General features: G+C 39.7%; 1 protein-coding gene across 2 annotated transcripts in view; it reads left to right on the top strand.

The window, feature by feature from the left end:
* Positions 1-2,431: 2,431 nt before the first annotated feature.
* LRPPRC (leucine rich pentatricopeptide repeat containing) overlaps positions 2,432-13,640 on the top strand; it is an 85,449-nt gene continuing 74,240 nt past the window's right edge. Inside the window, exons 1-2 of one of the 2 annotated variants that reach the window (XM_021526450.2) lie at positions 2,432-2,568; positions 12,626-12,834. In XM_021526450.2, coding sequence (XP_021382125.1) covers positions 2,450-2,568; positions 12,626-12,834 — 328 coding nt within the window. In that variant the 5' untranslated portion in view covers positions 2,432-2,449. Of the gene's footprint in view, positions 2,569-12,622; positions 12,835-13,640 lie in introns of both variants that reach the window. The other variant, XM_021526451.2, reaches the window with a different exon arrangement.

Raw genomic sequence — 13,640 nt, 5'->3', positions numbered from 1 at the left:
TGTAGCCACACACCCGCTACATGCTGGGACACCCCAGGGCTCCTGAGCTCCTGCCACAGCTACTGAGTCTGTGCTGCAGTTTCTGCTGAGTTCTGACGGGGTCCGGGCTCCTGCTGCAGCCCCTCTCTGCCATGCCGCCCCTCTCCGCCATGCCGCCCGTCCGCGGTACCGCGTGAGGGAGGTGCGGCCGCGCTCGCACCGCAGCGCCCCCTGCAGGCGCGGCAATCACCGCACCCGCCCTGCCCGGCCGGGAGCCACCAGCGCCCCTGCTGGCCGCGACCGGAACTGCAGCCCGCTCTTTGTTGCTGCTCTTTGGGAAAAATGCGTATTTTATGGTTGGCTTTTTGCAAATATTACAATGACTAATATATCTGTAATGTTAGAAAGTTATGCTGCATTAATTCTCTTAAGTAGGGTGTTAAATATATTTCTAGGTTATAACATAGAAACTATGTATGTGGGGTTTTTTTTAAAGGAATGAGATACTCGCTTCGAGATAACAGTCACACCTATATCTTCCAGAGAAATTTCTGGTTTTCTTATCAGAAGAAGTTAACTTCTTCAGGCCTTGCTCAGACCTGAAGATGCCGTGGGGATTAAGAGCAGCTGATATATACCAGACAGAGTTTCTTGTTTTAAATAGAATGTATGCATAACCATGAAGTATATATGAATATGCAACACTGTATGGTTTTTTAAGGGTTATTTCTTTGTTCACAAGGCATGTTTTTGGCAGCCTAGTGTCCAAAAACATACGGATGTCCGTAATTCTTTGCTTTTTTATTGTCTTGTAATTGTCCTAACTCTACATTTTTATTACTCTAATTGTATTACTATTTTTATAACCATTTTATTATTATTAAACTTTTAAAATTTAAAAAAACAAGTGATTGGCGTTTTTCACAATTCCAAGGGAGGTTCCCGCCTTTCTTAGCAGACACATGTCTTTCAAACCTAGACACAGTCCTTCACTGTATCATTTCTGGTCCTTATTGTAAACAATGTTGGCATTTTTTTATTGTTTCACTGAGTTCTCAAGGGGTCTACCACAGGGTTTTCTCTCTCAAGGTTTTGGAGGGCACAGCCCCCTTTTATCCTAACTCCTGGCCACATGTTGCCCTCTTTCTTTCCCCATTGGCTGTGGCACTAGTAAGGTGAAGCCTTCCCAAACTGTCTACCACGTATTCCCCCCTTAAACCTACTATTTTACCCCAAAATTCATAAGTTCAGTGTGCAGACACTTGTCTGTTTCAGGAGCCAAGCTGTCTGGGCTCTGCAAGGAACCTGCTGTCCAAAGTTAGTAGAGACATTAAAATCCATTTCAAAGATGTTAATGCCCATAGCTTCACCCAAATTATCTGTAAAGACATTAGCTTTCCTCTCAAGACTGAACTCTTTATTCCATTAAACTCTGTAGTACTGATACAGCAGAAGCCAGGATAAGCAGTAACATTGCAAATACTGTTTTACAAGCTGCAACTCATTCCTCAGTGAGCAATGTTGAATATCCAGGACTTTGATAAATAACAAAAGTTAGTGTATATAACATTTTAAAACTGAGCATTTTGCATCTTGATGATGAGACAAGCATCATCATCAACTCTCCATGTAAATGGAGAATGGTAATTGGAAATGGCTGGTCATAGTCGATCTGTCTTTGAGTAATTATATGCAAGTTACAGCAAAAATAATGACGTGGTTTTTGCATGAAGATATGCCTTTAATTTCTAGGTGCTTCAGTTAATATTTTATGTTATAGCAACCATATTGACTTCGATGCTAAAATGAAACAGCAATTCAAGGCAGCATCTTAGGAAATATCTGCAAATTCAGGCAGAGATTTACTATTCAGTTTAATGAAGTTCTTCCCTCTGCCCGTCACTCCCAGGCGATGATAAGATTTCGGAAATAAGATCGGATGTGACTTCGATGATAAGATCGGAAAGGCTGATAGCGACCAGCAGCTTTCCCAACCCAGCTCCCCGTGGCTTCCCTGGAGCACACGCCGCCCCGTTACGCTTTCGGCAGGGTCTGGAAACCCTCAGGGGCAGCGAAGAAGCGACGGGCACCGCCAGGCTGCAGAGAAGCAGCACTCGGGTGGGCAGAGCGGGAGGGCCGGGGGGCAGGGCCAGCAGATCCTACGGCCGGGCACGGGAGAACTCCCAGGAATGCCCGCCCGGCGGGAGCCGCACGGCGCTTCCCGCCGCCGGCCCGCGCGCCCGCCCTCCGCCGGCGCCGCTCCCGGTTGGCTGCCGGGCGGCCCAACCCGCGCCTGCGTGAACGGCCCATCGGCGGCGCGGGGTGGAAATAGGCAGCGCTGGCAGCTGAGCGGGCGCTTTCCGAGGCCGGGCTCAGCGCCTTCCCCCCCCCGAGAGGAATGGTTCGCCCCCGTCACGTGGGGCCGGCGGCGGCGCAGCGCCGGCGCGCGGCTCACGTGCTGCGGGCGGTCATGGCCGCGCTGCTGAGCTCCGCCGGGCGCCTCCGGGCGCTGCGCCCGCGCCTCCCGCCGCTGCTCCCGCCGCTCCTCCGCCCGCCCGCCGCCACCGCCCCGCCGCCCGGCCCCGCCAGGTGAGACCCCGCACCGCCGCGCTGCCTGGTAGGGCTGGCGGGGCCGGCTGAGCTGCGCTCCCCACGCCCAAGGGCACTGCCGGCCATGCCGCCGGGCCCTGCGGCGCCGCCCGCTGTGGCAGCCCCGGGCGCTCCGAGGCAGCGCTCGCCTCAGGCGGGCCCGGCGGCCTCACCGCGTGTGCGCGGCCTCGGGGTGAGGCGGGGCCCAGGCCGCGCGGGAGCCCCGCTGCCCTCAGGCTGGGCGGCCTGGGCTGCCCGCGCCTCCGCCAGGCTGGGCTCAGAGCACAGCCCTGACCTCCGGGGGACTCGCCGTGTACAGGGGCGTCGAGGAAGAGGGGAAGGCTGGAGGAGATCGATAGTGATGGATTGGAGTTACTGTCCCTGGAGGCGTTCAAGAAACGACTGGATGTGGCTCTTGGTGTACTGATTATAGCTGACAGGGTGGTGATCGGTCAGGTCGGAGTCGATGATCTTGGAGGTCTTTCGCCACCTAAATGAGTCGGTGATTGTGTGACTGACTCTGGGTGCCTGCACAGGTGGAATCTGGGCTTTTTCTTCGTGCCCTCAGCCTCTGCTGTGTCTCCTGTGAGGAGGCACAGCTAAATTTCTTTGCCATGTTTTGCCTCCCTTCTGTCACGCAGGTAGGGGGGAAAAACTCAGCCTGTCCTACCCACCTGTGTGCATCCCGGCAGTTTTGACAACACTTACGTGTGGTTGGTGCCCTGCAGGAAGTTTAGAGACTCAAACGTTAATTAGCACAACTTCAGGCACATAACAGATTTATGAGCTGATGTAGGGCTTAATGCTACCCAAGTTGTTCTGTTTCTTGTGTCATGCTATATCTATCTATATTTATTGCTTCCTTTAAGTCACTGTAGCTTAATTCCTAGTAGAAAACCATAACAGTTTTCTGCCACTCTAAACAGATAAATATGTTCAGTGAGTTGCAGAGCTCCTTCACAAGAAGGGATGGGAAAAGACAAGAATCGGAAGTGGAGCCCTCCTAGAGGGAAGTCTCACTCTCAAAATAGGGACATTGTTGCTAATTTCCCTACTTTTAGTGCTTATTAGTCTTTGGGGCTGTTTTATTGATAGCCTAGCCAAAATCTTACTTAAAAAAATAGTTTTCTGTGCTCTTTAATATTTTGAAGTGTATCAGACACCAACAAATGCTAAAGTTGGTGTGAAGGATGGAGTAGACCAGTTTGGGAAGGACCAGGAATCAGGGCTATCTGGTTTATAGTTGGCAACAGAACCACACATTTACTTATTTACAAATTATCAATAAACATTTCTTCTTTGTAGCAACTAATTTTTGTTCTACTCAACTGGTAGCTTATTTCTCTAAATTAATTTGTTGCGAGAAATAATATTCACTGAAATTAATGTGTGATTTGGTGAAGGACTGTTTTTATAACCTGGAACTCCATTTCTAGAAAGAACTTTAGAAGTGCTTTATGTGATGATATTTTTTTCTTACAGCTGAGGGTTGTTTCTCTCCCAGTACTTTTTTTCTCACACAAAATTATACTTAAATTCAGATAAACTTAATTTCAGATATAAATTAAGTGTAAATTATACTTAATTTCCCTCCCAGTACTTTTTTCTTACACAAAATTATACTTAATTTCAGTGGGATAGTTCAGTGATCATGCTGAAAACTCTTTTGATACTTTTTGTACATTCCTCTTTTCCAGTAATTTCATTCCTAAAATAAATTTTCACTTAAAATTTCCCTGTGTGTTTAGGCATCCTAGTGCACAAGTGGTGATACAGAGTCAAAGTATAAAGCAAAGGTAATACAAACTGAAATTTCATGTATTAAGCATATAATCTAAATTAATTTTTTTACCTTAAGTAACTATTTTTTGGAACTGGACCTCCTTTGAAGAACTAGAACTATGGACAACATTTGGGCTTACTGTGTTCAGGTCTCAAGATTATTTTGAGAATGAAATAAAGTCTGTTTGGAATAGTAGGGAAAGACACTCAGTTTTAAGATTAAATAAATAAACAGGAATAATCTAGCATTTTGCAAGAAAGTTGTGTAAATAACTATTATGTTCAATGCTAGAGTAACTATACCAAGCACATGGAAATATAAAGTCAGTTCAGAGGCAAGTCTGTGACTATCATTGCAATAATGGTTACAGAAAAGTTGCAAATCTGTGAACTTTGGAGATGTGAAAGCAAGCATCACATTCAAGCCAAGGTTTTTTCAAAGCATTGCTTTGATTTTTAATCTAAACTTCTTTGAAAAATGAGTTAGAATAGTAGATGCAATCCTAATGCTTAAGGATTTCATAGCAAGTCAGATTTAAGACAAATTTACTCTTTCACTTGACCACCTCTGCTATGAAATGTGAAATAAATTGAGCTACCTAGTCACTCTCCTGCTATGCAGTTTCATTGAAGATAAACTTCAGCAGACCAATACAACAAACTTCAGATCTACAGGGGCAGACTTCAGCAGTGCGCTGATTTACGTGGTACAAATAGTTTACTGGAACTTACAGAAGCTTTACTAGGGGAAAAAAAGCTTGAATTTGCTGTTAGTATCCGACTGTCAAGAATAGTGTAGCAAACCTCTCCACTGACAAGTGTTTGGAGTGGATTTTTGAGTTAACATCAGGATATTTTGGGGCACTTTATCCTATGTACCGTAGGTGATGATGCTGTGATTTGATGTTGCAGCTTTCTGCTGTGGGAAAGTTAGTGCTCAGAAATAGGGTCTTGGCTCCATTCTTCTGACACCCTCCTGTTGCTGACCACCTTGTCTGGCTCTAAATCAGGGAAGGAGAACAGTTAAGCTCCTAAAGCACATAGATCATGGAAGTATAGCTGAAGATGAAAATCAAGGAGAATCAATACAATAACAAAACTAAATCAAGCTAGCAAACCTGCTCCTGTTTGGGCTCTACTCTGTGCAGGCCCAAAGGTCCTGCCAGGGCCTTGCTCCTTCATGAGCTTGTCTCTGTTTTCAAAACTGAACTTGGCATAAATCCAAAAGACAGCCCCATACATGCTGCTTTGAAGAAAATTAACTCTACCCCAGGCAAAACCAGCACAGAAGGTGTTTGGAAGAGCTCTTTGCTTTTTGATCCATTTTGCTGTTTCAAGTATGTTGGTAAGATGGGAGAGTGAATATCCTTTTAAAAAAGGTTTCAGACTGGGGGGGGGATGGATTTGATTAAGTCATAAATTAAACACCTAAATGATTCATGGCTTAGTGAATGGTGCATCTTAATTTTCAATTTTTTTAGATTAGTTGGAAACAAGTTCTTTTTTGCTATTCACTATCATACTCAGCAATCCATTACCAATGGACAGAAATGTATGCTTAATGAAAGCATAGAACTGAATGCTTAATTACATAGCAAAATAATAGAAGGAAGGGTCTTCAAATGCAGAGGAGGCATAGAGTAGACTTGCTTTTCATAATACTTTGTTGTAATAAAGTTGCACAAGCTGTGCTGTTGTAGTTAAGTGTTTTAGTGATGGATATAAAATACCTAGATACTTCCCAAGAAATCACAGAATCTTAGAGGTGTTAAGGTTCTAAAAGATCTCTAAGATTGAGTCCAACAGTTGACTGATGCTGCCAACTTCACCACTAGGCCGTGTCCCCAGGTACCTCACCTACCTGTCTTTTGAGCACTGCCAGGGAAGGTGACTGACAGTTTCCTGGTCAGCCTGTTCCAGTGCTTGACACCCTTTTCAGTGATGAGTTTTTTCCTAAGATCCTAAGTGTAGTACAAAGCAAAGATTTTCTCTTTTACTTCTTGTAAATCACTTAGGGAATTTTTTAGATATACTCTGAGAAACACTAAGTTCGTCAGTGTATATGGAAAGACATGAATTTTTCTGTCTGGTAAGATCCTGCTGTATCTTATTGAAACAGCTGTATGGTGGCCTTTTTGTATAGTTGATCATGGTTAACAGTACAAATACTATTTTAACAGTGGTGTGAATCATGCTGGGATCTCAGGTGGTAAATTTAGTGTTATGTTTACTGAATTTAGTGTTAGATCTGGAGTGCTTTTATGTACACTAATGAATTCTAACTCACTTAAGTTTGCCATTATTCTGCTTTGAACATGACTTCATTTTGAGAACTATTTAATGCAGTTTTTGCCTATTTAGTTTAGAAAGAAAATATTCAATACTTTCTGTATAAAAAGCGGAGCAACTACCTTATTGTGGCTCTGATAAAGGGAGGCAAATGTCTAATATTTTAGATATTGTGGCTCTGATAAAGGGAGGCAAATGTCTAATATGAATAAACCTGTGGTTATCTTCATATATTTATACAAATATATAAATAATGTATTAATAAATATATAGCTGAATATGTAAATATATATTTTTTAATGTTTGAAATCGGTCAAATTTTACAGAAAGTAACTGTTCTGCTGCTGTGAGGGGAAAACATGAACTTCACCTACTTTTTGAATTTTGGGAAATATGGGACTTTTTTATTCAGGCTGGTGTGTAAGGTATGTTCCTATAGGAAATTAAAGGCATTGCCTTAAGTCTGCTCTAGCAATGTGGAAGACACAAGTATGTGGGTACAATACTGGGATTCCTACTTAAACCCTTGTAATCAGAAGAATTTTACTGGTTCACTTGATGTAAATTTCTCCATGCACACTTCATCTCTACATCAGTCTGTGAGTTTATCTTAAGCTGCTTTCCCAATGTTTTAACCTAAACTGGAGGTGGAGTTACCACTTGTTTTGGGATTACAAATGCACAGTTAAACTTTTCTGTGTAGGTAAGGGTTGCAGTTGTACAGACAAAGCTGAGAATGGTGTAAAGGCTGCAGTATCTGAAGGCTGCTTCTAATTTTGTGATTGTGGGAGTTGGAGAGAGATGGCTTTATAGTGCTCAGTATATCCTTTTGAGCTTCTCCCAGTTCTGAAGTGTAGTAGAGAGAAATTACATGTTTTCGGGAAGAACCAGATTGCTCATTCAAACAGATCTGAAATTTAATGTGCAGCTTTATTTACTTTGCAAGCTTTATATGCTTGCAAATAAAGTGTTTCACATAGAGAAACTCATAAAATGCCATTTGGAGGTAATAGATGAAAGTAAATACTTTCATTGCAGCTCTTAGGGAAGTATGTGTTTTGTTGTGTAGCATAGCACTTAAGTCTGAAAAAAGTGAATTAAAATAATTGGGAAAATAAGATTACATCATAAAACTGTGTAATCAAACATCTAGTATTGAGGCAGTATCAGAAATATCAAGGTCATGCATAATAATTTTTTCCCCATTCCTAATCTTATTTTAGAAGCTTCCAAATGAGAAAGCTTGACTGAAGTATCCTATTCAAATATTTCATTACAATTAATATTACAACCATTAGTATTGGTTCCTGATGGATCAGTTGCTTCTGTGTTTGGAGAGTGGGATGGGATAGATGAGTCCTTTTGGTCTTTCATAGCTGTTTTTCTTTTTTCCTGAATAAGCACACTATGATGAAGAGATCATTATCTGTATTTTAGCTATGTTCCTGTGTTAGGGGCTTAGATTTGAAGTCTTTTTGCTGTGGGACATTTCATGCTTAGCAGTGCCTCATTTTCAGTACCCTCTGGGCTGCACTGCTTAGCCAGTTGTAGCCTATCTTAAATTCCTGCATTTATGTTTTGTCCAAAACATACAACTTCTTGTGTTCTGTATTGAAGCTATTATTGCACATGGATTGTGCCAGTCGTTTCCTAGTTGGGTCAGGAGATAATTTCACTTGGACTCCCCCACAGTATTCCCAGTTCTGCAATGAACCACATTTTAATTTTGTATACATATTTAAAATTTTTGTTTACACAACGACTGGACCCATATTTTGCAACTAGAAGTACATTCTGTCTCCTTGTTTTGCATATGAGCAGTTGTCAGGTAAAGTGGTGCCAAAAGCCTGTACATCAATCTGTATTTTTTTGTTAGGCTTCTGTTTTTCCCGCAGCTTCCATGGATTTTTCAGAGTAAATCCAAAGGACTGGAGTTTGAGTAAGATCCACTAATTTGCCTTCAGTATATCTTAATGTTTTCAGGAATTATTTGAGTCATCCTTCCATATTCTCACCTACACCTCCATCTCCTTGCTAAAATTAGTAATGATAGTTAAAATTTACAGATGGTTGCAATTAACATTTCTTGAAAGCCAAACAGTGTATGAGCTGTCATTTTTTCCCTGGGAAGAGGTAATTTCTAAAATCATCTTTATTAAATTTAGCAACCTTTCTGGCTGCCTTTTTAGGCCACTTCCTGACAGAAATGGTTGATGTGGCCTTCTTGATTTTTATCCTTCCTTTTTTTTTCTATTTGCCTTAATTGTATATTTTTTTTCAACTTCTGAAAATTAAAGATTCCTGATGCATGGATAACTGCCTCATTTTGTTAGCTTCTTTTTGTGTTTCATAGGGAGGCTGTCTACTGTGTTCTGCCGTTTGCCTGGGTGCCTGAAATCAAACCTAATGCTGTGTCCCTTGATTTGTTAAGTTTGTATCTTTCTTTGGAAGCTCACTTTATGGTCTGCTCAATCTTTCAACTTATAAAATAGTGAGCTCTTTTTTGGTCTTTTTGTTTATTCAAATTTCATTTTGAGTTCTTCATTGATTTGTAATGCTACATACCAGAATCAAACCAGTAGATGCTGCAGCTTCATCCAGCTTTTGAAGCCACAGTTATTTTTAACAAATTCTTATTATGGGATTAGCTTAACATTACACAGTACCTTAGTGCTAAAGGTGTAATTCATTCAAATGCTGAACACCTACATATGGTGAAGTACACCTGAGTGTACCTTATCTGAACTTATTTCAGATTGATGATGATAGTTTAGGTGGATTCCAATGAAAGTTTGAGTTCCTCAGGTTGTTTTATCATCTCATACTGTTGTCACTTGTTTGTATCAAAATGAAACTCAGACTCCCATATTGCTATTCCTTAAAATGTCTTATAAATTAACAGAGGCAGCAGTACCTTCTTTGGTAATATTGGGGGGGGGTGTAAATAGAAATGTTCAATTCTGCTCACCTTTCAGAAGGTGAAGTTACTGTATAAAAATAACACTTTCATATTAATGTGTAGTGTTTTGCAGTGTGCAGCTGTAGCAGTTGAAATTTACCTTATAAGTTATAAATAGTGTCCTGCTAAATGCTAAGTAGGAGAGTTTAGTAGCAAATGAAACTTTAGAGTGTTCTTGTGCTCTTAACCAGCTTATTTTGAGCATGCACATAATGTTTTTATCTTTACACTTCATCTGATGGTGCCATGCAAGAGATTTAAAATATTTGTGACTTCTGACAGATGGAGACTATTACAAAGATGGGTTTCTTAAAATGGTGCACTTAAGAACTGTAGATACCAGTTTGTTTATGGTTAAAAGTGTGCTATATGTCATAAAGTACTGTTCAGTGATTTGAAAAATACTACAAAACATTAGCAGATTTTTATAGGGAAAAGAGTTTAAATTCTAATCTGAAGCACAAGAGTTGTGTCCACTTCTGCTTTGATTGTTATTGGAAATTAAAGTATAAATTTCTGTGTTGTAAATGAAGCCCTGTGTTGCTACAGCTTCCAGAGCATTTTTTTAACCTTTCTGGAAGTATTCTGAAAACTTTCAAGTAGCTCTTTTAATGGGCATATAAGAGTGAATCATACAATTTTCTTTTTTAATTTATATCTTTAAGAAAAAGATAAATAACTTGCAGTCATTACTTTCATTCTTCTAGTTATCCACTGGCTCAAAGTTGAGTATTGCTATTTATGTGTTATAAGGAGTTATTTATGTTCTAGGTATCTCACTTGTTTGTTAAATCCTGGAAGAGTTAAAATTTACTGTCTTACTGTTGTTCTTACCTTGTGTTACTGGATTTTGTGCTAATTAGTCTGATGACTTCTCTTTTCCAAAAGTATCCTGTGTCTGGTTATAGAAGGCAATAGAAGAAGAAGAGAAAAAGGAGGGAAAATTACACCCTTGGGAATACTTTTAGTGAGACATGGCATTACTAGTAGCAACAAAAAAATTTGTTAATCTGGCAAGGTGCTTACCATGAAAAGTAGGGTTTCAGAGCTTTTTTCCTTTTATGTTTTTATTTCTAATTTTGTTTGGTTGGTTTTATTTCTGTTTTATTTCTCTGATATTAGGTACTTTTTCTTTCTTAATTTCTTTTTATTCCTGGTTAATTCTGGTGGGTTGTGGACATTGTGAGCTGTTTCCACTCTAACCTGATGGAACAGTAATTTTACTTTTTTGTAGAAGTGGATAAATTGGTATTGTGCTCAGTTACTGAGTGAAATAAACTCACAGAGGGATCTGAATAGTGTGAGAGCTAGCCCAAAGGTATTAGTGGGAACTTGCATCTATCAGGAATTGGAATTGAGAGTGAAGGAGGGGATCTGTGCTTTGTCAGCCTTTCTTCCTTATCTTTTCCCTAGTGAAATACAATGCAGATAGTTAGCTGGGCTCTGGAATATTCTTCATGAGGAAACTTTAGAAGATAAGGCAATGTAAAAATCATGTTCTTAAAAAAGATAATGCCAAAAAGTGATGTTCTTCATTATTGAAGGAATTTTTAAAAATCAAGTATAATCTATGAAACTGTTGTCTTGGCTCTATTAGGAAAGAGATTCTGCCTCAGGCTACTAAAATTTATGGCCTGCTGAATTACCAAATCAAGATTTCAAACAGCAAGGAAAAAGTTGGTCTTTTGGGCTACTTTCTGCTCATAAGAGGCAACCACATGGTAAACCACCAGTCTGTATTTTGTACCCCAGTGATGATTTCTCTGCCATTTAGCAGCTTGCTGCCAGTGCTTCTGAAACATGGAATTGCCACCAGCAAGCTTTTCTCCTCCACTGGACTTGTCTACTTGGGTCTTCAGCTATGACTGTTGAGTGAGAAACCAGCCAGCAGATAGACTAGTGTAAAAGCTTCTGGGGCAGGAAATTATTTTGTAGAGAATGTCATCACTCTTGGCTTTTAGGCTGCCATTTCACAAAATTTGGAGCCATTACTCTATAGTAATGGAGCACCTGTAACAGCAGGCAGTAAAAACTTGGGGTTTTGGGTTTTTTTTTTAACTAGTTTAGAAAGCTTACAAAAATTTAGCTGAAGAGTTGTTTAAAGAGCTAGAGATGAGGGAGGGCAATTTCAGAAATTGCTGAATCTTGTTTTTTGCCACCCAGAAATTACCTTTTTTTTGTATTGGATTCTGGTGGAGAATCATCTGGTTTATTTTATGCAGTTGTAAGCACAGTTGAGAACAGACTTCTTGAAATGCTTGTATGTAATGATAATTTCACCTGCACAGGCTGTTCATAACCCTTTGTGTGGCACATACTCAATTTTTTTATTCTTATGTATATTAACTTGTTCTTTTATAAACTAAAAGGCAAACTTTTTTATTTTTTTTGCTGGAAATGAGAACACTTTCTCATTCAGCTTCTTGTTGCCATATTTTATTTTGAGAAAATAAATGTTTAAACAAATGTGCTGTTGATGTCTGGTTTACATGGCAGAATGGGTGGGGGCTTCATGCTGGTTACTGTCAATTCTGTAAAATGTGGAACGATCCTGTTGGTGTTCAAACCATGGCTGTCTAACACACTAACCTCTGCATTAGTTCTTGGGCATTTTAATTGAGGAAGGTATGATTTGCTGCCTTGATTTAGTGTCTGTAACTGCTCTTGAGATTTTTCAAAACCTTGTGAAAGCTTTAGTGAGTAGCTGTAATGGGACAATAGACTTTTATAGCACTTGGATGACGTAAAGGTTTTATTTTTGTGGGAATATTATTTGAACCATTCGTGAGGTGAAACTAACTGAGATTTCAGAGAAATTTGTCACTGTGACTAAATGTATGACTGACTTCTTAAGTAAAAAAGACACTGAAATGAATAACTTGTATTTGTTTATTTTAAAATGGAATGTTTTTGAGACTGTTCATCAGCAAGCAGTGCATTATCGTTTTGATATTATGTGACTAGTCTAGATCCAAAATGACTCACAGTAATGTAATTTTATATTTTTGTTTGTTTCTGTTCAAGCAGAAACATTATGAGCCAAATAAGGTTCCTTACACTTGCACCTCAAGAGGAAGGAAGGAAGGAAGTTAAAGAAGAACCAGTTGCAGAAGTGCGAACCAGACGGACCTGGCAGTTTGACTGGGCATTAAATAAAGTGGATAACTCTGTCAGAAAAACTGGCCGCATCCCTAAAACTCTTCTGCTAAAAATCTTCCAAGAAATAAGCAAAGCAGGTAAGTTGCTTCCAATTAAAACAAAATAAAGCTATATTTCAGGCTGCTGTTTAACCAAGAAAATTGAGTGTTGTTCTGATCTGTATTTTGTCTTTGAGTGTTGTTTGATCTGCTGTGTATGTTGATGGACAGGCTTTAAATGGTTTAGAAATATTATTTTACTTTGAATGCTCATGTTAATTTTTCAAGGTTGTTTTTTTTTTTTGTTTTTAAGAATTTATAAGTCTTATAAAAGTGTACTTTTAAGGTATTTTTTATTGTCTTGCTTATTGTCAGTTTTTAATCTGGTAATGCACTTTCCTCATGTAACTGTATTTTGCTGTCTGAACAGGGATCATATGTGTCTCCTTTGCAATGTGTATTTTTGAAGTGTCTGTAATGAATCATACTGTCCCTTAATCTGTCATTTGTTTTAAAATGTGAATCTCCAGCAGGGAAATGTAGATCCACAAGTTTGCATGTTCCCAGGTGTTTATTCATTATAAGAAAGCTAAATTTTTTTTTGAGTAAAGGAAAACCAAATAGCTGAGGCATTGTCTGTTCTGATAGATTCAATACCTCTTTGGCTATAATATGTGGACTACATCAGTATTTTGCAAACCAGCTGTCTCAATTGGTGACGTTTGGTACCAGTTAGGATGAGTCAATGGAGGTATTTAAAGAATATAGTTGCTAAGTACCACTGCCAATATTTATCAATGGCAGCATGTATTGTTTTGCTTAAGTTTTGAACTTTGCTGTGTATTGCTCTGGACTGTAAAGGCTTGTCTATCTGGCATTGTGCTTTTAAAAATTTAGCATTTTGT

Source organism: Lonchura striata, chromosome 3 (assembly GCF_046129695.1).
Source record: "Lonchura striata isolate bLonStr1 chromosome 3, bLonStr1.mat, whole genome shotgun sequence".
NCBI classification, from domain to species: domain Eukaryota; kingdom Metazoa; phylum Chordata; class Aves; order Passeriformes; family Estrildidae; genus Lonchura; species Lonchura striata.
This window is presented reverse-complemented; position numbering and strand designations above follow the sequence as displayed.